We start from the raw sequence: 27,578 nt of genomic DNA, 5'->3' as shown, positions 1-27,578 counted from the left end.
GTTTGAAGGGAAGCTGTCCTGGTCCTGGACCCAGGAGAGGACGGAGGGGGCAAAAGAAGGCCAGCCGGCAGATGGCATGTTTGCTGAGACATTGCTTTACAGTTAAGGGGCAGCAAGGGGGAGGTTTGTCAAGGTCACATCCGATCCTGTAAGAGTGGGAAATATGAGGTAAATAACCCAAAAATTAATGTGATTGATACCTATTTTTAGTGTTTCAAAGTCTCAGAAAAGCGCATTTGTAGGCTAATGTTTGTGACATGATGGAACAGTGTCATAGGAAGGGCTATTAAAAATATATTAACGGATATTAAAATGTTTTACAATTATGATTCAGGCGAATTAAATAACAGTGGCTGCTACTGAACATCATTACCGACCTCTACTGGACGGACAAAGAATGAACCAACATAGTACCCAATCGTGCTGCCAAAATGCCAACAATACCAGTCTCTGCGCTTTCCCTTCAGGTTGAGTGTGTTTTCCTCAAAATAGCGGCATAGTCGAAGCGCCTATGTAACAAACAGTACGGTAAATACGACAATGCATCTCATTGCAGTCTTTGCACAAGACTACTGTATTAAATGCACTACTAATCAACAAAGCTTTATTTATCATGTTCTGAAAAACTTAAGCCAGGCACTGTAATAATGGAGTAAATCGTGAACAGGCGCTGAACACCTGGCTTATATTTAACTCTTGACCGATTAATTTGTATACGTTATCATCAGACAATGAATCAGCAAATAAACCGTCTACAGAGAACATTAATCTCTCTTCCTCTCCATTTACTGCCATTGTAAATACAAATTGTTAGACTGATTATGTAGTTTATCCTCAGCCATTCGCTACGCATTCATGGAAGCACGCGAGCTACACCTTCCAATGGGAAGGTTGCTGATTGGGTAGCGCCAATACTGACGTCAGTGAAATAGATTTTCTCTTTAAAAACGAATATATTCCTCAGTTATATATGGCAATGATTGTATTACCATATAATACTATGTATTCCAGAACTACATATAATGCATCCTTTATTATTATATTCATTATTTGAACTCTCCTTCCAAAATATCTGTGGACTGGAACACTAGGGTCGGATTGACCCGGAAAAAAAACAAAAATGTATGTTCTCGTTTTCAAATATAACAAAATATGAATATCAATGATGATTAGATGTAGTTTTATTGAGGTTTTTTTTTAAAATTCTCTTTATAGAGGTCTTTTATTAAAAGGAGGGCTTTTATTATAAAAGTGTTGATTCGATCTTGCCAAAGACAGTACAGTATGAAGATAGATTTATCCAATAGAAACCCCCGATCACACTTGTAGGCGATTTCATGGCGACGTTTGCTAGCTAAGCTCATACGCAGAAACACGTCATCGGGTCTAACGGTCGTCTCGAGCCAAACTGCGCATGTGCAAGCGGTCAAAAAGAAAGACAGTCTTTCGGTATAAATGAGTTTTTGACTAAAATAAAAACGTGTCAGTTTGTCACTTTCCCAAAGTTTGAGTAACAACTTGTTAAACTACTTAACACATGGTCTCCAATATAGGTTGTGCTTTTAGATTTCGAGAAAATTAACAAATAAGGAATAACTTTTCACTTCTCTCATTGACTTCTCAAACCTCAAACCCCGCCCTGGTCTGCTTGGCCTGTTTCGCAAGCATTCCCGGAAGACTTTCGATGTTGCGCCTCTGGGTTTATTGTGTATTTACGGGTGCGTTCGTAAATTCAATCTGGAGTACCAGAGTGCCCATGGGCCCTCGTATATTCCGAGCGTTGTCCGTTCATAAACGCTGAGCGTTTCGCTCTCTGAGTGTTCAGAGCGCACATTGGACGCTCTGGCCGAGGAGTCGGGTTGATCCGAGCGTTCTGGCCGAGGAGTATGGTTGATCCGAGCATACAAATTAACGTTCGCTGGCTTCTTCCAGACACAAATGAGCGAACACCTCATTTTGACCATTTACCCGCCCTAGCAGAGCTGGTTAGGTTGTTTTCATGTTATCCAGAGCGTTGGTGACTGTGCTTCTGGCAACAATTTAATTACGTTTTTTTGACGACATTTAGTGACAGCGGCCCTATTCAACATTGCTATTCGTCAATTATTCTGCGCTCTAGCACACTCGGACGAGAGAGCCTGAGTGAATGTACGAACGCACCCGTTCCACGTAGCTGGAGAAGGCCGTTCTTTTACCACCGACCCGCTCTATCCTTTCCACTTTTCATTGAAAACAAACCGTATCGGTCGTATTTTATGGTTTTATTTATGCATTTCGTGAAAGCCACAGATAGCAAAGTATATGTTATTGTGAAGATAGAAAACGGAAGAACCCCTCGATTAGCCGGTCGGCGAGTGTGCCTGCTGTTTTGCTGGCTAGCTCACGTTAGCTAACTTTCCTTGTATTGTAACTTACTAGTAAGTTAACGTTAGCTAGCTAGGTTCTCGTCGTTGCCACTGGTTGTTATTTGATAGCTGTACATCCTTCGTGTGTAAATTAATCATGGCGACTAGGCGCCTGACCGATGCCTTCTTATTAATGCGGAACAATGCCATCCAAAATCGGCAGATATTGGCTGAGCAAGTGAGTACATACGACCCCCGTCGTACTCTGAGTACACGTAGCAATGCTGCGGTGAGTCTAACGTTAATCGTCTGGATTTGACATTTGATTTGTGTGTTATGATAGTTAACACATTCATATGTTAGCCGTAACTTGATTAAATATCTCCCTTAGTCACTCGCTAGTTAGCTATCTACCCAACATTAACCTGATGTTGGCTGCGTATAGCTGTCAAGCAAGATGCGTACATTTGCCTTGAGTCATGTTAGAGGTATGCATTTGGAGTACTGATGCCCTCGACTTGCATTTCCTGTCTTGCCAAAATATTTGACCAGCTCCGTTTGCTACCGATCATCAAAGAGCGTGCATTTTCCTTTGCCATGATAGTCAATTGAAGGAATGCATTTGTCAGAGTAAGCAACTAAGTAAAAGATAAAGGTAGAACATGAAATGCATTTTTAGGGGCAATGTTCAATACTTAATAAGTCACAACAACAGTGCATGCTGGAATGATTTGGCTTGTCTTCTGTTATACAGATGGTTAAATGTAACACTCTACATGTTACATTTCACGAGGTGTTTGTTGATAGTGTGTGGGTTCTGTATTTCCCCTTTTGCCTTAGTGAATTGCATGCCTCAACCTCTCGATTAGGCTAGATGGTGCTGTTGTTTCAGTTATAGATTTAGTTGATCCTGTGCTTGGTAAACTGTTATTTTAAAACTTATTTAATGCTCTTTAGATCAATATGGTTGTTACTAAGATATTGTATGCTAGAATTTTTAGAATACCGAGTTTGCACTGTTGGTCATTGTTTAATTTCATACATTCTGCACTGAAATAAAGTACCAGTCAAAAGTGTGGATACCTACTCATTCAAGGTACTATCTTCTACATTGTAGAATAATATTGAAGACATCAAAACTATTAAATAACACATGTAGAATCATGTAGTAACCAAAAAAGTGTTAAACAAATCACCTGGAATGCATTTAGATTAACAAGTGTGCTTTGTTAAGTTGATTTGTGGAATTTCTTTCTATCCTTAATGCGTTTGAGCCAATCAGTTGTGTTGTGACAAAGTAGGGGTGGTATACAGAAGATAGCCCTATTTGGTAAAAGACCAAGTCCATAGTATGGCAAGAACAGCTCAAATAAGCAAAGAGAAACGACAGTCCATCATTTGTTTAAGACATGAATGTCAGTCAATCCGGAAAATGGCAAGAACTTTGTTAAGAACATTTCTTCAAGTGCAGTCACAAAAACCATCAAGTGCTATGATGAAACTGGCTCTCATGAAGACCACCACAGGAAAGGAAGACCCAGCGTTACCTCTGCTGCAGAGGATATGTTTAGAGTTACCAGCCTCAGAAATGGCAGCCCAAATAAATGTGTCACAGAGTTCAAGTAACAGACACATCTCAACATCAACTGTTCAGAGGAGACTGTGAATCAGGCCTTCATGGTCTACATAATTCCATATGTGTTATTTAATAGTTTTGATGTCTAGTATTCTACAATGTAAAAATAAAGACAAACCCTTGACTGGTACTGTATATATTTCATTTTTCATTATTGACCAGGATGTCGGGTCTTTTACAAATACTTTCTATGTAAGTCTATAATATCTTGTAGCCTAATTTCCTCTGTATAGTTTCAAAACTCTATATTGTTTGTGGTTTTCCCTTTTAAGTCGCTCATTCATTCACCCTCCTTCTGAACTTGTAGGTGTTTTGACTCCGGGACGGTTATTGTGTGAAGCAGCTTCATAGTAGATCTCAATCCAGACTTTGAAAAATTCACCTGATGGTGGATAGTAGCTTGGATAGGTTATTTTTGGCACTGATAGCACCAACTATCAAATGTTTGTTTGGATCAAAGAGCAAATCTGATGGATATCTCTGAGATGCTTGTTTTTGTCACTGTGTCCTCTTGTATGGCGTACTGCAATCTGCATGCTCATGCTGAGTGATCTGCATATCAAAATCCTCTTTATAATACTAATTGTTGTCCTGCATCTTTCCTTTCTCTGGGCCTATATGAAATGGTTTTGTGGTTAGGCTAATCATTTGGGGATCGGGGACATAGGCTAGCCCTAAATCTTTGCCTTCACACACACTCATGTCACACTTCACTGACCCAATGTATGTAGGCCTACCTCCTGAAGATGAGTGTCTTTACCTCAATAGGTTGCTACTAATCAAATTGTATTTGTCACATTTATTTTATTTAACCTTAATGTAACTAGGCAAGTCAGTTAAGAATAAATGCTTATTTTTAGAATGACGGACGACCCCGGCCAAACCCTCCCCTAACCCAGACGACGCTGGGCCAATTGTGCACCGCCCTATGGGACTCCTGATCATGGCCCGGGATCGAACCAGGGTCTGTAGTGACGCCTCTAGCACTGAGATGCAGTGCCTTCGACCGCTACGCCAATCTGGAGCCTACATGCGCCGAATACAACAGGTGTAGGTAGACCTTACCGTGAAATGCTTACTTACAAGCCCTTAACCAACCATGCAGTTCAAGAAAGAGTTAAGAAAATATTTACTAAATAAACAAAAGTAAAAAAGAAACTAAAATTAAAAGTAACACAATAAATAACAATAACGAGGCTATATACAGGAGGTACCAGTACTGAGTCGATGTGCGCGGGTACAGGTTAGTCGGTAATTTGTTCATGTATGTAAGGGTAAAGTGACTATGCATAGTTTAAATTTTTTATTTATTTCACCTTTATTTAACCAGGTAGGCAAGTTGAGAACAAGTTCTCATTTACAATTGCGACCTGGCCAAGATAAAGCAAAGCGGTTCGACACACAACGACACAGAGTTACACATGGAGTAAAACAAACATACAGTCAATAATACAGTATAAACAAGTCTATATACGATGTGAGCAAATGAGGTGAGATAAGGGAGGTAAAGGCAAAAAAAAGGCCATGGTGGCAAAGTAAATACAATATAGCAAGTAAAACACTGGAATGGTAGATTTGCAATGGAAGAATGTGCAAAGTAGAAATAAAAATAATGGGGTGCAAAGGAGCAAAATAAATAAAGTAATTAAATACAGTAGGGAAAGAGGTAGTTGTTGGGCTATGTACAGATGCAGTAATCTGTGAGCTGCTCTGACAGTTGGTTCTTAAAGCTAGTGAGGGAGATAAGTGATTCCAGTTTCAGAGATTTTTGTTGTTCGTTCCAGTCATTGGCAGCAGAGAACTGGAAGGAGAGGCGGCCAAAGAAAGAATTGGTTTTGGGGGTGACTAGAGAGATATACTTGCTGGAGTGTGTGCTACAGGTGGGAGATGCTATGGTGACCAGCGAGCTGAGATAAGGGGGGACTTTACCTAATAGGGTATTGTAGATGACATGGAGCCAGTGGGTTTGGCGACGAGTATGAAGCGAGGGCCAGCCAACGAGAGTGTACAGGTTAGTATATGGGGCTTTGGTGACAAAACTGATTGCACTGTGATAGACTGCATCCAATTTGTTGAGTAGGGTATTGGAGGCTATTTTGTAAATGACATCGCCAAAGTCGAGGATTAGTAGGATGGTCAGTTTTACAAGGGTATGTTTGGCAGCATGAGTGAAGGATGCTTTGTTGCGAAATAGGAAGCCAATTCTAGATTTGACTTTGGATTGGAGATGTTTGATATGGGTCTGGAAGGAGAGTTTACAGTCTAACCAGACACCTAAGTATTTGTAGTTGTCCACGTATTCTAAGTCAGAGCCGTCCAGAGTAGTGATGTTGGACAGGCGGGCAGGTGCAGGTAGCGATCGGTTGAAGAGCATGCATTTAGTTTTAGTTATATTTAAGAGCAATTGGAGGCCACGGAAGGAGAGTTGTATGGCATTGAAGCTTGCCTGGAGGGTTGTTAACACAGTGTCCAAAGAAGGGCCAGAAGTATACAGAATGGTGTCGTCTGCGTAGAGGTGGATCAGAGACTCACCAGCAGCAAGAGCGACCTCATTGATGTATACAGAGAAGAGAGTCGGTCCAAGAATTGAACCCTGTGGCACCCCCATAGAGACTGCCAGAGGTCCGGACAGCAGACCCTCCGATTTGACACACAACTCTATCAGAGGAGTAGTTGGTGAACCAGGCGAGGCAATCATTTGAGAAACCAAGGCTGTTGAGTCTGCCGATGAGGATGTGGTGATTGACAGAGTCGAAAGCCTTGGCCAGATCAATGAATACGGCTGCACTATAATGTTTCTTATCGATGGCGGTTAAGATATCATTTAGGACCTTGAGCGTGGCTGAGGTGCACCCATGACCAGCTCTGAAACCAGATTGCATAGCAGAGAAGGTATGGTGAGATTCGAAATGGTCGGTAATCTGTTTGTTGACTTGGCTTTCGACGACCTTAGAAAGGCATGGTAGGATAGATATAGGTCTGTAGCAGTTTGGGTCAAGAGTGTCCCCCCCTTTGAAGAGGGGGATGACCGCAGCTGCTTTCCAATCTTTGGGGATCTCAGACGATACAAAAGAGAGGTTGAACAGGTTAGTAATAGGGGTGGCAACAATTTCGGCAGATAATTTTAGAAAGTAAGGGTCCAGATTGTCTAGCCCGGCTGATTTGTAGGGGTCCAGATTTTGCAGCTCTTTCAGAACATCAGCTTAATGGATTTGGGAGAAGGAGAAATGGGGAAGGCTTGGGCGAGTTGCTGTGGGGGGTGCAGTGCTGTTGACCGGGGTAGGAGTAGCCAGGTGGAAAGCATGGCCAGCCGTAGAAAAATGCCTATTGAAATTCTCAATTATGGTGGATTTATCAGTGGTGACAGTGTTTCCTATCTTCAGTGCAGTGGGCAGCTGGGAGGAGGTGTTCTTATTGTCCATGGACTTTACAATGTCCCAGAACTTTTTTGAGTTAGTGTTGCAGGAAGCAAATTTCTGCTTGAAAAGGCTAGCCTTAGCTTTTCTAACTGCCTGTGTATAATGGTTTCTAGCTTCCCTGAACAGCTGCATATCACGGGGGCTGTTCGATGCTAATGCAGAACGCCATATTATGTTGTTGTGTTGGTTAAGGGCAGTCAGGTCTGGGGAGAACCAAGGGCTATATCTGTTCCTGGTTCTAAATTTCTTGAATGGGGCATGTTTATTTAAGATGGTTAGGAAGGCATTTAAAAAAAATATCCAGGCATCCTCTACTGATGGGATGGGATCAATATCCTTCCAGGATACCCCGGCCAGGTCGATTAGAAAGGCCTGCTCGCTGAAGTGTTTCAGGGAGCGTTTGACAGTGATGAGTGGGGGTCGTTTGACCGCTGACCCATTACGGATGCAGGCAATGAGGCAGTGATCGCTGAGATCTTGGTTGAAGACAGCAGAGGTGTATTTAGAGGGCAAGTTGGTTAGGATGATATCTATGAGGGTGCCCGTGTTTAAGGCTTTGGGGAGGTACCTGGTAGGTTCATTGATAATTTGTGTGAGATTGAGGGCATCTAGTTTAGATTGTAGGATGGCTGGGGTGTTAAGCATGTTCCAGTTTAGGTCGCCTAGCAGCACGAGCTCTGAAGATAGATGGGGGGCAATCAGTTCACATATGGTGTCTAGAGCACAGCTGGGGGCAGAGGGTGGTCTATAGCAGGCGGCAACGGTGAGAGACTTGTTTTTAGAGAGGTGGATTTTTAAAAGTAGAAGTTCAAATTGTTTGGGTACAAACCTGGATAGTAGGACAGAACTCTGCAGGCTATCTTTGCAGTAGATTGCAACACCGCCCCCTTTGGCAGTTCTACCTTGTCTGAAAATGTTGTAGTTTGGGATTAAAATTTCAGAATTTTTGGTGTTCTTCCTAAGCCAGGATTCAGACACAGCTAGAACATCCGGGTTGGCAGAGTGTGCTAAAGCAGTGAATAGAACAAACTTATGGAGGAGGCTTCTAATATTAACATGCATGAAACCAAGGCTATTACGGTTACAGAAGTCGTCAAAAGAGAGCGCCTGGGGAATAGGAGTGGAGCTAGGCACTGCAGGGCCTGGATTCACCTCTACATCGCCAGAGGAACAGAGGAGGAGTAGAATAAGGGTGCGGCTGAAAGCAATAAGAATTGGTCGTCTAGAACGTCTGGAACAGAGAGTAAAAGTAGGTTTCTGGGGGCGATAAAATAGCATCAAGGTATAATGTACAGACAAAGGTATGGTAGGATGTGAATACAGTGGAGGTAAACCTAGGTATTTAGTGATGAAGAGAGAGATATTGTCTCTAGAAACATCATTGAAACCAGGAGATGTCATTGCATGTGTGGGTGGTGGAACTAATAGGTTGGATAAGGTATAGTGAGCAGGACTAGAGGCTCTACAGTAAAATAAGCCAATAAACACTAACCAGAACAGCAATGGACAAAGCATATTGACACTAAGTAGAGGCATGCTTAGTCGAGTGATCAAAAGGGTCCAGTGAGTAGAGAGGTTGGTTGGGGGTCAAGGCGATTTAGACAGCTAGCCAGGCCATCGGTAGCAAGCTAGCATAGGATGGAGGTCTGTTATTAGCCACCTCTTGTGTTCCGTCAGTAGATTAGTGGGGTTCCGTGTGGTAGAGGGGATAAATCCAAATCACACAACAACAACAAAAACAATAGATATAGTTATAGAGGCCCAAGAAGAAAAAAAATAAGAAAAAAAATATTGTCTATTCAGATAGCAGCCGATAAGACAGCTAACGGTTAGCGTGCCGCAGATGGGCGTTCAGGTAACGTCGCGACGGAGGAGCCAGCCGGATAACTCCTTCGGGTAGATAACGTCAGCAGTCCAGTTGTGAAGGCCCGGTGGGGCTCCGCGTAGGCAGTAAAACGGGTCCGGATAGGTGATTGTAGCCCAGGAGTGATTGATAGAACTCTTCAGCTGGCTAGCTCCGGAATAATTGATGTTTGCTCCGGAATCGACGAAAGCCGATAGTCACACGGATAGCAGCTAGCTAGCTGTGAGATCCAGGTATGAATGTCCAGAGTTAGCGGTTGAAATCCAGGGACATGGAGAGAAAAATTGGTCCGGTATGTTCCGTTCCGAGCCGCGCCGAAAAAAATGGCGATAGATTTTCGAGCTAAAGGATAGCTGATGACCACAAACCATGGTTAGCTGAATACTAACGATTAGCCAGTAAAGAAGCTAACTAGCTTCTGATTAGCTTCTAATTAGCTTCTGGATTAGCTTCTGGCTAGCCTCAGGCTAGCTTCTTGGAGGATTACAGATTTGAGGTAAATAATACTTTTTTTATAAATATAAATTGGTGAGGCGGGTTGCAGGAGAGTGTTTTGAAGATGAGTTTATGGAAAATTAAAAAATATATATAGAAAGGTATGTGAAAAAAGTTGTAAATATATATATATATACGGGACACGACAAGATGAGGACAAAAGACGTCTGAACTGCTATGCCATCTTGGAAATTTTTAGCTAATTAATTAAGTTTTAGTTAGTTTTAATAAACAGCGAGTAGGAGCAGTGTAAAAACAAAGGGGGGGGGTGTCCATTTGATGAGTTATTCGGCAGTCTTATGGCTTGGAGGTAGAAGCTGTTAAGGAGCCTTTTGGACCTAGACTTGGCACTCCGGTACCGCTTCCTTTGCGGTTGCAGAGAGAACATTCTATGACTTGGGTGACTGGAGTCTTTGACATTTCTTTTGGGCCTTCCTCTGACGTTGCCTAATATATATGTCCTGGATGGCAGGAAGCTTGGCCCCAGTGATGTACTGGGCTGTACGCACTACCCTCTGTTGTGCCTTACTATTATGGTCGCCATTTTGGAATTGATCTCAGGGAGTTCAATGTCCAATGCAGCTATTTTTATCTCAAATAATTTATGGGTAACAATTAAGTACCCTTACAGTGATTTGTTTTCAATTTAAATGGTAAAAAAAGAAACTCAAAGAACCATTTCTCAAGCAATAATTTTTCTAGAACTGTCTGGGAGTGGTCTGAGTCTGGAGGGGGAAAACTACAAACTAACTGTTATTGGCATCTACTTACCCTAGATTAACTCGTGGATACCATTTGTATGTCTCTGCGTGCAGTTTGAAGGAAGTTTCTAACTAGAGTTAGCGCAATGACTAGAAGTCTATGATAACTGCTAGCATGCTACAGTAGTAGATACCATAGACATCCAGTCATTGCTCTAATGCTAGTTAGCATTGGTTTGCGAAACTACCTCTAACTTCCTTCATACTGGATGCAGAGACATGGTATCTATGATTTCATCTGACTCAGGGCAAGTAGATAAATGGCTTATTTGCCAAAATCTTGAAGTATCCCTGTAACTAATTCAGAGTGGCTGTGGATCCAACTGTCGGCAAGTGAAGTCAGGGGATATGAATCTGTGACAGCCGAAAGTCGGACACTATAGTGGTTTTTCAACAGCAAGGCTCAGATCAACATTGTTTATATAAGTTTTTCTTTATAAATGTCCAAATACACTTTTCTATACCCCCATATCACAAACTGAAAACCTAACGTGTACAATTAATTGGTTAGAGAGGTCTGAAATATCACTTTCATTTGTATCCCCTGTAGCTTTAGTATCGAGGAAAAGTTGGTTCCTGTTTCAGTCACATCTTTGGACACGTTCTCGTGGGTCAAACAAAAACACCCCAAATGATTGGTTGATAAATTGTGCCCCCCACAATGCAAGTGATGGCTGCATGGTGCAGTTGGCGAGAAGACACTGCAGCGACTTGAATCTGACTTCATCAAAAACGGCATGACTTTTGATCACATGATTTTTGTGTAGTTCATGCAGTCGACATGTAGTGGCAACTTTTTTTTTATACCCATAACGCAACACACTTTGAAAGGCGGAGACCAACGTTGGTCAACGTCTTGACAAAAGTGATCCGCTCTAACGCGCCCCTGTGCGGAGAACAGGCTACTAGGGGAAAGTTAGATCAAGCTCACTCAATGTCTGCAAGATCATATAACAGAACCGAAATGTAATGGCACAATGTAATGTTACTGCAAGACAAAAACACAATTTGTTTTTCTCATGAGGCCAAAACTCAACCATGTGCATCTCTAGACAAAATATACAGATAGGCTATGCTACAGTTTAACAACGTGTTCTCTAAAATTTGCTCAGTGTACATCATTCAAAACAACACTATATAACTCAAGGTCAAAATTCAAATCCCCATTATACTGATTGAGATCTGATGGTTGGTTACTATGGGTAAAACTTGAAGAATTATCATTCACAATTAAATGCTGTGGTGTTTTTGTCTTACGGTAACGTTGTGCTATTATATTTGGTTCTGTTATGTAGAATATTGTGAGATCTTGCAGACATTGATTCAGCTTGATCTAACTTTAATAAACAAGCACCATTCGCCTGAGTAGCCTGTTCTTTGCGTGTAGAGAATTTATTAGGTACAGCACCCTGTTCACGAAAATGGTTTGCTCCTACAGAAAGTGAGTCTTGTGGTCGTGGCTTGCTATATATAGCGAGCATCAAGGCAGTCAGTTACTGTTCGATTGAGTGTTAGAATGGGCAAAACAAGTGATCTAAGTGATTTTGAGCGTGGTATGAACGTCGGTGCCAGGCGCGCCAGTCCCAGTATATCAGGAACTGGGCTTTTCATGCACGACAGTGTCTGGGGTTTACAGAGAATGGTGCGACAAACATCCAGTCAGTGGTGGTCCTGTGGACGAAAACAGCTTGTTGATGAGAGGTCGTAGGACAATGGCAAGAATCGTGCAAGCTAACAGGCGGACCACAAACACGCAAATAACGGCGCAGTACAATGGTGGTGTGCAGAACCCATATCTCGTCAGCCCTTGTCATGAATGGACTATTGTAGCAGACAACCACACCGGGTTCGACTCCTATCAGCTAAAAAACAAGAAGCGGCTCCAGTGGGCACGCAGTCACCAATACCTGATAATTGAGGAGTGGAAAAACATTGCCTTGTTTGACTAATCCCGTTTCCTGTTGCATCATGTTGTCAGAGTCAGGATTTGGCGTCAGCAGCAAGAGTGGGGAATGTTTTCCTGGCACACGTTAGGTCCCTTGATACCAATTGAGCAATGCTTCATTGCCCGGAGAATTCAAGCTGTTCTGGAGGCAAAGGTGGTTCTGGCCTGGTACTAGTGTACCTAATAAACTGGCTACTTAGTGTGCACATACGCAGCACGTGATCTGCACATGAACAGAGTCTTCGGGAAGCTCTGGATGTTTTAGTCGGCAGACTAAAGAAAATACACATCACAACGAGACACCAAAACATTTCATAAAGAGAGACCTAAGACCGCAACATAGCATGACAGCAACACATGAAAACACAGCATAGTAGAAACACATGGCAACATGGAAATAACACAACATGGCAGCAACACAACTTCGTGCTACAAACATTATTGGTGTGATGTCCCCAGGCAGGCCAAAGCTCCATCCCTTCAAAACAGGCTGACATTCCACTCCACTAAAATTCCATTCCATTACACTAAAAGGGCATTTTCATAATTTTTACAATTTCACAGTATTATTCCGACCGTGTTTGTGTGTATGTGTATATATATTAATATATCACAGGAATTTTTTATATTTTTTATTGCATATCCAATGATTTGTTCCTCACAATTTTTATAGGTTTCTCAGATACATTTTAAAGGGGGATTTCACAGGTTTGAAGAACCTCAATTGATTGACATAAAATTCATTAGACTTTTTTTCAGACAATCTGGTGACTCAAAATGAGACATTTTGTGCATGATCCCTCTTTAAACAGTGTCTGCGAGTGCATGCAAAATGTCTCTGTGTGAAGCTGATCACTGCTTTTTGTCTGGGTCTCACTTACTGTCACTGCTGTCTTACTTCATCTCACCTCTCCCTCTCTCCTCATTGGATGGGACTTCGCTGGGGTCTGCCAATCACATTAGGAGCTTGATGAGGTACTGTCTAATTTCCTCGTATCCAAACTGTCATACAGAAAAAATAATAAACCATGCTGTGTTGTATTGGTTGGAAAGTCTACAATGTTTCAAATGGGTAGTGATAACTGTGTAATGTGTATGATTTTACTGTCAGTTGGCTGATGACCGCATGGCCTTGGTCTCAGGGATCAGTCTGGACCCAGAAGCTGCCGTCGGAGTCACCAAGAGACTGCCGCCCAAGTGGGTAGATGGGGTCGTTGAGGTAAGAAACAATCACATGCTCTTAACTACTTCAGTATGAAAAGTTATTATGTTTATTACTCGTCTCTTCTCAAAGCAGCAGACTTCAAATGCTTAATTTCACCATCACAAACAATTAAACTATTGAGCTAGATACTTTACAAAATGTCGGCCTAATATGTATTAGTCTATATAAAATTCCTAAATCCAATCTCACTCGTCTTTCTTTAAAATGTATTTCTTATTTGGAACTTTGGATCTTTCGGTGTCTAGTTTTCTCGTACCTCTCATGTGTAAATCCTGTGGTTGCGTGGGCTATCAGATTCAGTATGAAATCACACGGGTCCGGCAGAAAATGAAGGAGCTGGCCGCCCTCCATGACAAGCACATGAACCGCCCTACCCTCGATGACAGCAGCGAAGAGGAGCATGCCATAGAGATCACCACTCAGGAGATCACACAGGTAGGTTAGTGACAGAGATGGGAGTCTATACAAGAAACCCCATTGAAAGAACTTTGAAGAGAAGTCACTACTACAATTATAACTGTTATTACATAGGAAACCCGCTGAGGCAAACAAGAAACCCCATTGAAAGAAACCACATTCTATACAATAAACCCCATTTGAAAGAAACCACATTGAAAGAACTTTGAAGAGAAGTCACATTTATTATTACTACATAGGAAACCTGCTGAGGCAAATGGTGACACACCTCATAAGTGGCCTTCTGGAAAAGCCAATGCCTATGCAAAGTACTTGAGTATAAATACTTTTTTGGGTATCTGTACTTCACGTTACTACAGTATTTATATTTTTGACAACTTTTACTCCACTACATTCCTAAAGAAAATAATGTACTTTTTACTCCATACATTTTCCCTGAAGAACTTCTTACATTTGGAATTGTTAGCAGGCCAGGAAAATTGTCCAATTCACACTCTTATCAAGTGAACATCCTTGGTCATACCGACTGCCCCTGATCTGGCGCACTCATAAAAAACACAAATGCTTAATTTGTAAATTATGTCTGAGTGTGCTCTGTCTGTAAAAATAATAACAATTGTGCTGTCTGGTTAGCTTAATATAAGGAATTTGAAATGATTTATACTTTTACTCTTGATAATTGAGTATATTTTAAGCAATTGCATTTACTTTTGATACAAGTATATTTAAAACCAAATACTTGTAAACTTTTACTCAAGTAGTATTTTACTGGGTGACTTTTATTGAGTCATTTTCTATTAAGGTATCTTTACTTTTACTCAAGTATGACAATTATGAGTTCCTAACTTATTGTTATGAATATTAATTTGTTAGTATGATCTGATCATATTTAAGACTTCTTGTACATGTTAACATTTGGCTTTTATAAGGGGCTACGGTAAATAGAGCCTTCTGATGTAATACTGTATGTCAACAATTATTGGCCATTCTTGTTATATAGTAGAATAAGAAAAATATTTTTCAGTGAGCATTTCTCCGTGCTCTCATTTTCTTGGGTCTGTGTTGATGATAATTATTTATTTCGAATTTAAATTGTACAAAGGTCTTTTGTCTTATGGCAAAGATGTATTGCTCTCTCCTTTGTCTGTGTAGATGTTCCACCGGTGTCAGCGTGCAGTGACAGGTCTGCAGACTCGCTGTGGCCACTGCACAGAGCAGGAGGAGAGGCTGCTGAGAAATGTGGTGTCCTCATTGGCAGGGAGCTTGCAAGAGCTGTCCACCAACTTCAGACACACGCAGTCCAGCTATCTGAAACGTAAGCACTCACTCAGTATTTACTCCTATACCTCACAACTATCCTTTCTGAATTGTTTTCTTTCTATTAGTTTCAAGTCTTCCATCCCTCACTTCTCTCTCTCCTTACACAAACACTCTCTACATTTATCTTTGTTTTCACCTCCACCCTCATATCATATGTCTCTTTTATTGTCATAATGTTGATGCTTTCTGTTACAGGCATGAAGAATCGTGAGGAGAGATCCAAACACTTTTTTGACTCTGGTCCTCTAATGGAGGAGGATGAAGACCTGGCACTATATGAAATGGTGAGCTTGGAACTGACAGTGTATTTTGACATTTACCTGATCAGCATAGGTGTTCATGCATATCTCTCAGGAAAAATATAATATCCTGGTTAAATTAATATAGTAATGCATAGACAAATGTCTTGTTTTTGCTAAATGTAACAAGAATGTGAGTTCCAATAAGTTGACTTGAAGCCTAATGAAAATCAATGGGTGTTGTGCTTTATCGCAATGTAAAACCTTTAAATTTTAACAATACTCATCTGATACCACATGATTTATTTGGATAGCCACCAAAATGTTGACATACTTTCCATTATAAATATCACACTATTATTTACACTAGAGTTATCCTTGTCTCATCGCGCACTAGTGACTCCTGTGGCGGGCCGGGCGCAGTGCACGCTAACCAGGTGGCCAGGTGCACGGTGTTTCCTCCGACACATTGGTGCGGCTGGCTTCCGGGTTGGATGCGCGCTGTGTTAAGAAGCAGTGCGGTTTGGTTGGATTGTGTTTCGGAGGACGCATGGCTTTCGACCTTCGTCTCTCTCGAGCCCGTACGGGAGTTGTAGCGATGAGACAAGATAGTAACTACTAACAATTGGATACCACAAAAAGGAAAAGAAAAAAAAAGTAGTTCACTATAAAGGGAATATGGCACCATTTTGGGATGCAGACAAAGTTATATCTCGCTGAGCCCATATCTCTGATCTCACCCAGGGGTTTACAGATGACCAGCTGGTCCTGGTAGAGCAGAACACAGTGATGGTGGAGGAACGTGAGAGAGAGGTCCGACAGATAGTCCAGTCCATCACCGACCTGAATGAGATTTTCCGAGACCTGGCAGGAATGGTGGTGGAACAGGTCTGTGAGGGAAACCATTTTCAGTGTTTGGAAACACGACAATTATATGGAAATAAAGTTTAAGCTATACAGTCCATTTATCCATAATTTAATTTGACTGCAGTAATATGAATAATATCTGATTTACATCACTATCAAACTAATAAAAAAAATATATGACTTTGTCTTCCATCTGATTTTCTTTCTCCAATATCAGGGCACAGTACTTGACAGAATTGACTTCAATGTGGAGCAATCATGTGTCAAAACAGACGAGGGGTTAAAACAGTTACAAAAGGTGAGGACACAATGTTAAGAATTGTTGATGTTTCAGCCCAATTGTTGATTATGTCCACAAAAAAAGGGAACGATGTTATCTTGCCAACAAACTTAGTTAAAACATTTTCTCTCTTTGTTTTCTTGCAGGCTGAACAGTATCAGAAGAAAAACCGAAAGATGCTGGTTATTTTAATTCTTACTGTTATAGTAGTTGTTCTAATACTTATTCTATTTGGGACCAAGTTCTAGTGATGCATTCCTTTGCTTTTGGTATGTCTGTGTGTTTATGTTTTGTGTGCATCTCTGTGTGCTTGTGTGAGGAGTGTCTGTCAGTATCGTTTAAAGTACAATCTGTCCAACTTTCCAATCACACTTCCCGAATCTCTCTCTGTATGGCTCATGAAGATGTATTGAATGCATGATCCCTAAGAGAGGACAGCTAGGGAGAGTTCCTATTTCACTTTTCAACTGGCCTGCACACATGGCCACTGTCCGCCCCAATACTCTCTTAAACATGACTGTACCCTCCATCTGTCATGGTTCCTGCTGCAAACAAACACAGAAAAAACACTCCTTAAATTCCCTTGTGGAAGACTACTGATTAATTGTCATGGCCACACATTTTGCTTGTTTTTCAAGCAAATAAGTGGTTTACTTGTGTGAGCGTAAGCATCATATGTCCAGTTTTATTGTAAGCTATAGCTGTAAGCCCTGCCCTCCAATGTCTGTTTTCAAGAGAAGAATCCTGACAACTCAACTAGTCAACTAGATGAATATTGAATGTCTATGAACAAGGAACATTTGTGTCTCGTGGCAATTCTACACGACCCTGGTCATTTTTGCATTTGATTTTTCACTTTATCATGGTTACTTTTTTGAGAGAGAAATGACAAGGTTTGCATCTAAGTGGCTGACAAACTACATTAGCTGATTCATTGAATACCAAAAACAACCTTTTGGGTTAAGAGCTGTAGTTGACCATCATGTCTCTACCAAGAGTAGTGTCTGTAATGAATTTGCACATTTAGATCACTTGATGACTGCTTTCTTTTGTTTCATGACCTTCTATTGTCTGATATTGCTAACTAACACATCAGTTCAGTTTGTTCTAGTCTTTTATCCCTCAAAGTTTGCACATATCGAAAGACTGATGGGTATGGTTTCATGGCTGTGAAACGGTCTTCTGTATAATATGAAATTATAATTATTTATTTTGAATTTAAATTGTATAAAAGTTCAACGTTTTTTGTCTAATATGACAAAGATGTATTGAGTAGCCTACATTGTGTCTTTGGCCTAAAGTATGGGGATGAAAATTGTGATCAAGCCTTGATCTCAGAAATGACTTTGCCCATTCCACTACAAAATCAATTAAAAATTGAGTACCTTTTTCTCACACTACTGTTTCCTATGAAGCATTTTACTTTGAGCAGCTTTTGAAAGCAAAAGTCTAATTTAAAACAGTATTGATTGTTGAATTCGATTTTCATAATAGCAAGCTAGGACTGATGGTTTGGTTAGCAAGTCTGTTTGGAAAACACGGCAACTACTGTCGCCATCTAGTAAACACACGTCTAGTGGCTAATGTTAAATTATAGCCATGGTATGAAAGAGAATCATCTCCGGGCTCTGCGTTCTCTGTAAAATAATGGAACTCCGTTAAAAGGGCAGTTGCACGTCGTGTATTATTCCCCATAGAACTCATAAGCCCCTCCGTTGATTATTCCTTACATAATATTTAGTTATACAGACACACTTCAATGGTAAATCAGCATTGCTCGTGTTGTGTGGAAAAAAACCCTGCTATGTCCTTGTGGTATATCAGCTTGCTTTGTTTTTTTAACGATTGTGGATATTAGCAGTAAAAAAAAGTGATGCATTGCATTAGGTTTGTAGCAGCAGTTTCAGAGATCCAAGAAAACTTTGCAAAAGGAGGGTTAGATAGTGTGTGAAATAGATTTCTTAAATCAGTACGTTTTGGTCATTTCCCCCGTAAAATCAAAGTGGAAAAGACTAACGTTACTATACAAAAATATGGAAAAGGCATCTAATTCAACCTCAGCTGTGACACTTCTCTATGAAAAGCAGGATGTACGATAAAGTGCATCAATCAGTCGCTTTGTCCAAAGGTGGCGAATGTGGTGCTCGAATTCAAGGTTTCTGCCGGAGACTCGGAGCCCCAAAATCGCCTGGTCGACTGAATAACCTGCAGCAAGCAACCTGGACCCAAGTCATTTTCTGACCCACAGCTATTTTCTGTCCTCTGGGTACATTGACTTCAATACAAAACCTAGGAGGCTCATGGTTCTCACCCCCTTCCATAGACTTACACAGTAATTATGACCACTTCAGGAAAGACGCCCTCCAACCTATCAGAGCTCTTGCAGTATGAACTAACATCTTGTCCACCCAATCAAATGATCAGAGAATACATCTAGTACTGAAAGCTTAAGCATGGGGCGGCAGGGTAGCCTAGTGGTTAGAGAGTTGGACTAGTAACTGAAAGGTTGCACGTTTAAATCCCTGAGCTGACAATGTACAAATCGGTCGTTCTGCCCCTGAACAGGCAGTTAACCCACTGTTCCTAGCCCGTCATTGAAAATAAGAATTTGTTCTTCACTGACTTGCCGAGTTAAATAAAGGTAAATAAATATATAAAAAATAAAAAGCTACAACCAACTAGCACTGCAGTGCATAAAGACCATTATCTTTTTTAAATTAAGGAGATGCAGCAGAGTGATGGAGCTAGCTATATGTCGTAAATATTTTCTTAGTTTACTTTTCACTTACTTAGCTAATTTAGCCTACTCAACAACATGATTCAAACAGAGAGGCAGGATGTTGAGTAGGCTTTTTTTCTTCTTATTTTCTTTCTTTTTAACTTGCTGGCTATCTATCCAACACTGCAACTCTTCCTAGTCAAGGTAAGCTTTCGGTTTTATAAATGTATTGCCACCGGGACAACTGCTAAACTGCTTGCTGTACTGTGTGATTGCATACATGGATTGGATTGTGGGTTTACTAACGTGTTAGTTCTAGTTTGTTGACAACGTTAATATGTTGATAATGATGTAGGCTGTGTAGCGGTTATGGTATGAAGGTTAGGCTTGGAGAGTTTTTTGAGCATGGTCACAAACCGCTCGTGTTGTGCACTGAAGTCCACAAGCGAAGGGAAAAGCTAAAAGGCGGAGAGTGCGTAGATGCAAGAAGGAATTTATACAACAAGCAAAGTGATTAAGCTGTATATGGCTGCTATGAAAGTGAACTGTGTGTGCGGGGATCAGGGGTATATTCATTCCGCTGATTCTATTGCCAAACTTTTCTTAAATGGAAGCAAACGGAATGAAATTATTGCAGTCCAGATAAGCTAGATGCAGGTAAGAGTGTGCAAGGTGGTATTGAATGTATCACTGTCTGTCACCTTTATTCCTCCAATTTGTCTCTTGACCTGTACACCTACGTTATAAACTTTAATTTGTAGGATAGGTTGTAGCAACCTCGTGATGATGGTACATTGAACTGGGTGAATGGAATATGAATGACAGTCATCCAATATTTGCTGTAGGCCTAATAGAAATAAGGCCATGCTCATAAATGTTTCTCACCTGCCTCCACTGGTCAAAACCACTGTTAGTTTGTAACATGCCATCTCTATTCTCCAACCAACCATATTGACTAATTCCTTGATCCCTGACAAAAGAAATTGGGCTCTATTCTTTAAAATTTTTTAAATGTAATATTAAACTTTTCCCCCATTTTACTAGAGGAAGCCAGCCTGAGGGAAAGTCAGTCTTGCTGTATTAGCTAGCTAGCATGTTCCAACCTTCTCAACATGTTCATGTGCCAAGTCGCATGTCCCTGACTAACCTAGTCACGAAATGTGGCGATGTCTTCACATTATGTAGACAAGGCTCTGCACATTTACATATAAACATTCTAAATGTCCCTTGTTTGTCACGAATATTGAATACAATACTATTTAAACTTACTCTGCCGATTGTCCGTGGTGCTGGTCCCTCAGTTGGTCAATTTTTGACAAACTATCCACAGGAAAGTAACATTATTATTAAACCGACTTCAAAACACAGGTCTATGTGTGTGGCAATCAAGATAAGTGATGTTCAATTTGTGAACAATTAATTATTTTACAACTCTTTTTACTGACTTGATTCATTTTTCTGAGTGACTTCACAATTGCTGGCCGCAATTGTTTTTCTTTTGTTCATCACCGAAGGTACGTGTACAAGACAGACACACGTGAACCATGTATACTGCAGGTGTTTATATGGTTTTACATGTGTGCCAGATGATAGAAATGTTAACTTCAGTACCGATGCTTTAAAAGGTTGGTTAAACAATACTTTCCTGTGGATATTGTATCTCAAATTTCAAGCAACTGAAGGACCAACAGTGCAGAGTAAGTTAAAATAATTGTATTCAACATTCTGGCTTGTAGAAAATCTGAGAGGAACAAACACTATCATGTTCCAGATGGTGTATTTAGATATTCACCACCTGGACCCCAGGAAACGAATAACCTAGCTATTACTCCTCGTGACATGAATTAATGTTTGGTCCAACCAGCTGACTTTGGAGTCAAACTCAAACTAACAACTTATTTTAAACCAAATATACTCTATTTGACTGGGTATGTCTTTTTGTCTTCAGGAGATTAAGGCAGTGGGGACAGAACTGGGCATTACTCCTGTCATAATTCGTGGAGAGAAACTGAAACAGAAAGGATTTGGAGGTACTGTATCAGGAGAAAGCTTGTTATAATGGCCGTGCATCCACAGCCTTGGCTATGTGTTATGTTTCCATTTGAAGCCATTTTAGCTATGGATTGGAACTCCAATCTGTTGGGTTCTTTGCTTGCAATCACACAGACTAATGTGTGGGCCAGTTATAAAAGCCTTTTCCAAACTGGCTGTTCTCTTGTGAAGTGTTTAAACAACAACATAAATATGTACTGTATGTATCAGGTCACGTGTGGACCACATGCTTTCTTCCACTTCCCTTTTGGAGTTTTCTTGGTACATTGCCATTAAAAAGTATTTGCATAATGGGACCCTTGTCATCCAAAAAATTGGCTCATGTTTTCCAAAAAGCACCTGGATGATCATCAAGACTCTTGGAAGAATTTCCTATGAGAATATAATTCAAAAGTATCACTTTTTGGATGACATGGGTTCCATTATTTTTGGTGAAAACCAAACACTACATTCCACAGTAAGAACCTCATACCAACGGTCAGCGTGGTGGTAGTGTGATGGTTTGGGGATTTTTTATTTATTTTATTTCACCTTTATTTAAGCGGGTAGGCTAGTTGAGAACAAGTTCTCATTTGCAACTGCGACCTGGCCAAGATAAAGCGTAGCAATTCGACACATACAACAACACAGAGTTACACATAGAATAAACAAAACATACAGTCAATAATACAGTAGAACAAAAGAAAACAAAACGTCTATATACAGTGAATGCAAATGAGGTAAGTTAAGGAAATAAATAGGCCATGGTGGCGAAGTAATTACAATATAGCAATTAAACACTGGAATGGTAGATCGGCAGAAGATGAATGTGCAGGTAGAGATACTGGGGTGCAAAGGAGCTAAATAAATAAGGATCGGTAGAAGGGTATGTTTGGCAGCATGAGTGAAGGATGCTTTGTTGCGATATAGGAAGCGGATTCTAGATTTAATTTTGATTGGAGATGCTTAAATGTGAGTCTGGAAGGCGAGTTTACAGTCTAACCTGATACCCTGGTATTTGTATTTGTCCACGTATTCTAAGTCAGAGCCGTCCAGAGTAGTGATGCTGGACAGTCGAGCAGGATCGATACCCAGGTATTTGTAGTTGTCCACGTATTCTAAGTCAGAGCCGTCCAGAGTAGTGATGCTGGACAGGCGAGCAGGATCGATTGAATAGCATGCATTTAGTTTTACTTACGTTTAAGAGCATTTGGAGGCCACGGAAGGAGAGTTGTATGGCATTGAAGCTCGTCTGGAGGTTAGTTAACACAGTGTCCAAGGAGGGGCCAGAAGTATACAGAATGGTGTCGTCTGCGTAGAGGCGGATCAGAGAATCACTAGCAGCAAGAGCAACATCATTGATGTATACAGAAAAGAGAGTCGGCCCGAGAATTGAACCCTGTGGTACACCGATAGAGACTGTCAGAGATCCGGACAACAGTCCCTCCGATTTGACACACTGAACTCTATCAGAGAAGTAGTTGGTAAACCAGGCGGGGCAATCATTTGAAAAACCAAGGCTGTCGAGTCTGCCAATAAGAATGTTGTGATTGACAGAGTTGAAAGCCTTGGCCAGGTCGATGAATATGGCTGCACAGTAATGTCTCTTATCGATGGCGGTTATGATGTCGTTTAGAACCATGAGCATGGCTGAGGTGCATCCATGACCAGCTCTGAAACCAGATTGCAATGCGGAGAAGATATGGTGGGATTCGAAATGGTCAATAATCTGTTTGTTAACTTGGCTTTCGAAGACCTTAGAAAGACAAGGTAGGATAGATATAGGTCTGTAGCAGTTTGGGTCTAGAGTGCCACTCCCTTTGAAGAGGGGGATGACCGCGGCAACTTTCCAATCTTTGGGAATCTCAGACGATACGAAAGAGAGGTTGAACAGGCTAGTAATAGGGGTTGCAACAATTTCGGCAGATAATTTTAGAAAGAGAGGGTCCAGATTGTCTAGCCCGGCTGATTTGTCGGGGTCCAGATTTTGCAGCTCTTTCCGAACATCAGCTATCTGGATTTGGGTAAAGGAGAAATGGTGGGGGCTTTGGCGGGTTGCTGTGGAGGGTGCCGGGCAGTTGACCGGGGTAGGGGTAGCCAAGTGGAAAGCATGGCCAGCCGTAGAGAAATGCTTATTGAAATTCTCAATTATAGTGGAATTATTTGCATTATTTGCATTATTTTCTGCCTCGGGACCTCGGCGACTTGCCTTCATAGAAGGAACTGTGATTTCTGCTCTGTATCAGAGAATTCTACAGGAGAATGTCAGGCCATCCATCTGCGAGCTGAAGCGCAGCTGGGTCATGCAGCAAGACAATGATCCAAAACACACAATCAAGTCTACATCAATCAAATTTGGACTTTATCCCAATTTTTTTTTTTTTTACCTTTATTTAACCAGGTAGGCTAGTTGAGAACAAGTTCTCATTTACAACTGCGACCTGGCCAAGATAAAGCATAGCAGTGTGAACAGACAACACAGAGTTACACATGAAGTAAACAATAAACAAGTCAATAACACAGTAGAAAAAAAGGAGTCTATATACATTGTGTGCAAAAAGCATGAGGAGGTAGGCTAATAATTACAATTTAGCAGATTAACACTGGAGTGATAAATGATCAGATGGTCATGTGCAGGTAGAGATACTGGTGTGCAAAAGAGCAGAAAAGTAAATAAATAAAAACAGTATGGGGATGAGGTAGGTAAATTGGGTGGGCTATTTACCGATGGACTATGTACAGCTGCAGCGATTTTTGAGACGTTGTGGCAGGACTTGGAACGAGCAATTCATGCTTGAAAATCCACAAATGCCACTGAGTTAAAGCAATTCTGCATGTAAGAGTGGACCAAAATTCTTCCACAGCGACGTGAGAGACTGATCAACAACTACGGGAAGTGTTTGGTTGGAGTCATTGCAGCTAAAGGTGGTACAACTAGTTATTTAGTGTAAGGGGGCAATTTCTTTTTCACACAGGGGCATTGTGTGTTGCATAATTTAATTTATTAAATTAAGTATGTAATTGTTGTGTTATTTGTTCACTCAGGTTCCCTTTATCTAATATAGGTTTGGGTTGAAGATCTGATAACATTCCGTATAAAAAAATTAATATGCAAAAGTAGAGCAAATTAGAAATTTGTTTGGTGGTTCTCCTCTCCGTTTTGTCTTTGAATATACAACGTTTCTATTCAGCTTTGTTACTTTCTCAACAAAACAAGCTGATTTAATGGGACCCAAGAGATTTTGGCAAAAAGGAATGTCAAATTAAATGTGTTTTTCCACATTGGAAAAAAGTGTGTATTCTGGTTTATGAGTTGTCATGATACACATACACTCATCATGGTTCTTTGACTGATAACACAATATTAGTTTCTGTGATAATCAACTCGATTACTTTGGATTGTTTGGGCCTTCAGAGATCTATGGAGTGGGCAAGGCAGTGGTGAACCCTCCTGCCCTCGCAGTCCTGAGTCACAAACCAGATGGTGCCACCCAGACTATTGCATGGGTGGGCAAGGGTATCGTGTATGACACTGGAGGTCTCCGCATCAAGGGAAAGGTATAAAGGTATGCTTATTGCTGGTCAGTTGGGTTTGCATCCCAAATAGCACCATATTCCCTGTAGTGCACTACTTTTGAACAGAGCCCTATGGGTAAAGGGAATTAGAGTGCCATTTGGAACGGGTCATTAATGTGATTATTTTGTCCAATTCAATGGATGTTAGGGAGTTTCCAGCCAAATAAGTATTAAATTACAATGTTGTAAAGGTTGAATGTACTTTTCTTTTGCATCAAGACCAACATGCCTGGGATGAAAGAGACTGTTGTGAGGCAGCAGCCATTTTAGGAGCTTTCAAAGCTACTGTCAATCAGGTGAGGCCTACTGTACCTACTACCCCTGCTTACTCTTTCAAGTCAAGTTCTTATTTGAAACATAAGGTCCTGTTAGGAGACACCCTATTGGAACATGTACTGAAAGTTTGGTTAGAGCTGTTGAAATGTGTCTTTATTTCAGGGCTTCAAGGACAATCTCCATGCCGTATTCTGCCTGGTGGAGAATGCAGTGGGACCCACTGTCACACGGCCAGATGACATCCACACGCTCTACTCTGGAAAGAGTAGCCATTGGGGGAGCATGGAAACCAGTTAGGCAAGGTAATGGGAACCGGGCTAATATGATGGCAACCTGATGGAGGTAAGTAGAGTTTTTCCTTCTGATGGGCTTTTGTGTGGGAAAGAAACAATTAGCTGGCATTTGAGCAAGGATTCATTATTGGCTTACATTTAGTTTGTTGTTTGGTTAATTTATGGTTTCAATTGCCTATTGTTCTTTTTGCTGCCTTTCTGATTGAGGAATTTATGGCCTGAAATACATTTTTTTCCCCCTCTTGTTTTGCTAACTTTCTCACAGAGGACAGTGGAGATCAACAACACTGATGCTGAAGGCAGGCTAGTGCTCTTTGATGGTGTGGTGTATGCCAGCAAGGACCTCTTTGCTGACATCATCCTGGATATGGCCACTCTGACAGGGGCACAGGTGTGTGACGGGTGGCCTCTAGAGCCACAACAGTGCAGCTTTGGCAACAACACTCGCCTACATTACTTTGATGCCCCACACTTCTTTAATCACTTATTGTCATTTTGCAGCAAGAGGGATATCATTTTGCAATTATATAATAGATTTAGGCCTCTAATATTTGATGTATTTGTATTTCTATAAGACTTAGTCCAAAAAATGTTCGGAAGTGATGGTTTGGTAATAAATGTTAGCCCAAGAAAGTCAAGTCATCACATGTACATTGTTGAAACACTCATAAAAGCCAGTTGGGACTGTTTTACATTCACTGCACTTCAATCATAGCAAAGGTTAACAGGGCTTGTGACAGACATAATAAAGTAATGAAAACGTTTTACTTTCCATTGATCTTTGCACTCACTGACATTTATCTTTAGCCCAAGACAAACTCCCCAAATTCTCTGAGGAACTCAAAACAACTTATCAAGGGTGTCTCACACAAGTGGATGGTGTTAATCACACAAAATTGTTAGGCCTACAAAAAGAGATTTTCCTTAGAACAGTAATTTTCTAACTCAAAACACACCTCGTGCTGGTGATGACGACACCACATCCTGTGGTAACCCTCATGATGTGCTGATTCGGCTCATTCTGAAAACACCACATGATGCACCATATTGGACTTTTTGTGCTAGCTAGTGAAGTAGCTAATTGCAAGTGAAACATTTGTCACTGAGGTCTGATCAGCACAAAATTGGGGCTGATTTTTGTTGCTGCCCAGAAAAGGTTCAAATCTATATGGAATATAAATGAAACATGCAACAATTTCTAAGATTTTACTGAGTTACAGTTCATGTAAGGACATCGGTCAATTGAAATAAATTCATTAGGCCTTCATCTATGGATATCACATGACTGGGAATACAGAAATGCATCTGTTGGTCACAGATACCTTTAAAAAAAAGTTTGGGTGTGGATCAGAAAACCAGTCAGTCTGCTTTGCATAAAGTTTATCAAGCTGTTGAAGTTCTCATTTACAACTGCGACCTGGCCAAGATAAAGCAAAGCAGAGTGACAAAAACAACTCTGCAGAGTTGCACATTAACAAACGTACAGTAAATAGCACAATAGGGGGAAAAAAATAGAAATATCTATACACTGTGTGCAAATGTAGAAGAGTAGGGAGGTAGGCAATAAATAGGCCATAGAGGTGAAATAATTACAATTTTAGCATTAATGATGTGCAAGTAGAGATACTGAGGTGCAAGAGGGTAAGTAATTATATGGGGATGAGGTAGTTGGGAGTGCTATATACAGATGGGCTGTGTACAGGTACAGTGATCTGACAGCTGATGCTTAAAGTTATAGAGGGAGATATAAGACTCCAGCTTCAGTGATTTCTGCAATTCGTTCCAGTCATTGGCAGCAGAGAACTGGAAGGAAAAGTGGCCAAAGGAAGTGTTGGCTTTGGGGATGACCAGTGAAATATACCTGCTGGAG

The 27,578-nt window shown here is 40.9% G+C and overlaps 2 protein-coding genes across 5 annotated transcripts; both read left to right on the top strand.

Moving 5' to 3' along the window:
- The first annotated feature begins 2,129 nt into the window (after positions 1–2,129).
- On the top strand, positions 2,130–18,210 carry LOC135539852 (syntaxin-16-like). 3 transcript variants are annotated; one of them, XM_064966030.1, is made up of 8 exons: positions 2,130–2,634; positions 13,577–13,684; positions 13,985–14,125; positions 15,260–15,422; positions 15,623–15,711; positions 16,411–16,554; positions 16,751–16,831; positions 16,960–18,210. In XM_064966030.1, exons 1-8 carry the CDS (start codon positions 2,503–2,505, stop codon positions 17,059–17,061), a joined length of 960 nt encoding a protein of 319 aa, XP_064822102.1. In that variant the 5' UTR covers positions 2,130–2,502; the 3' UTR covers positions 17,062–18,210. The 3 variants fall into 3 exon arrangements, with proteins under 3 accessions (XP_064822102.1, XP_064822103.1, XP_064822105.1); XM_064966031.1 differs by having other exon boundaries at positions 2,132–2,583; XM_064966033.1 differs by lacking the exon at positions 2,130–2,634 and adding an exon at positions 4,920–13,440.
- Positions 18,211–19,742: 1,532 nt separating this feature from the next.
- Positions 19,743–26,713, top strand: LOC135539853 (probable aminopeptidase NPEPL1). 2 transcript variants are annotated; one of them, XM_064966034.1, is made up of 6 exons: positions 19,743–20,189; positions 21,481–21,562; positions 24,979–25,121; positions 25,359–25,435; positions 25,578–25,717; positions 25,974–26,713. In XM_064966034.1, the coding sequence occupies exons 1-4, from the start codon at positions 20,184–20,186 to the stop codon at positions 25,407–25,409; spliced, it is 282 nt and encodes a 93-aa protein (XP_064822106.1). In that variant the 5' UTR covers positions 19,743–20,183; the 3' UTR covers positions 25,410–25,435; positions 25,578–25,717; positions 25,974–26,713. The 2 variants fall into 2 exon arrangements, 1 of the variants encoding a protein (XP_064822106.1); XR_010455669.1 differs by having other exon boundaries at positions 19,743–21,562; positions 24,979–25,129.
- The last annotated feature ends 865 nt before the right edge of the window (positions 26,714–27,578 follow it).

This window comes from Oncorhynchus masou, chromosome 5, assembly GCF_036934945.1.
Source record: "Oncorhynchus masou masou isolate Uvic2021 chromosome 5, UVic_Omas_1.1, whole genome shotgun sequence".
In the NCBI taxonomy this organism is placed as follows: Eukaryota; Metazoa; Chordata; class Actinopteri; order Salmoniformes; family Salmonidae; genus Oncorhynchus; species Oncorhynchus masou.
The sequence above is the reverse complement of the archived record's forward strand: the minus strand, read 5'-3'. Positions and strand labels throughout refer to the sequence as shown.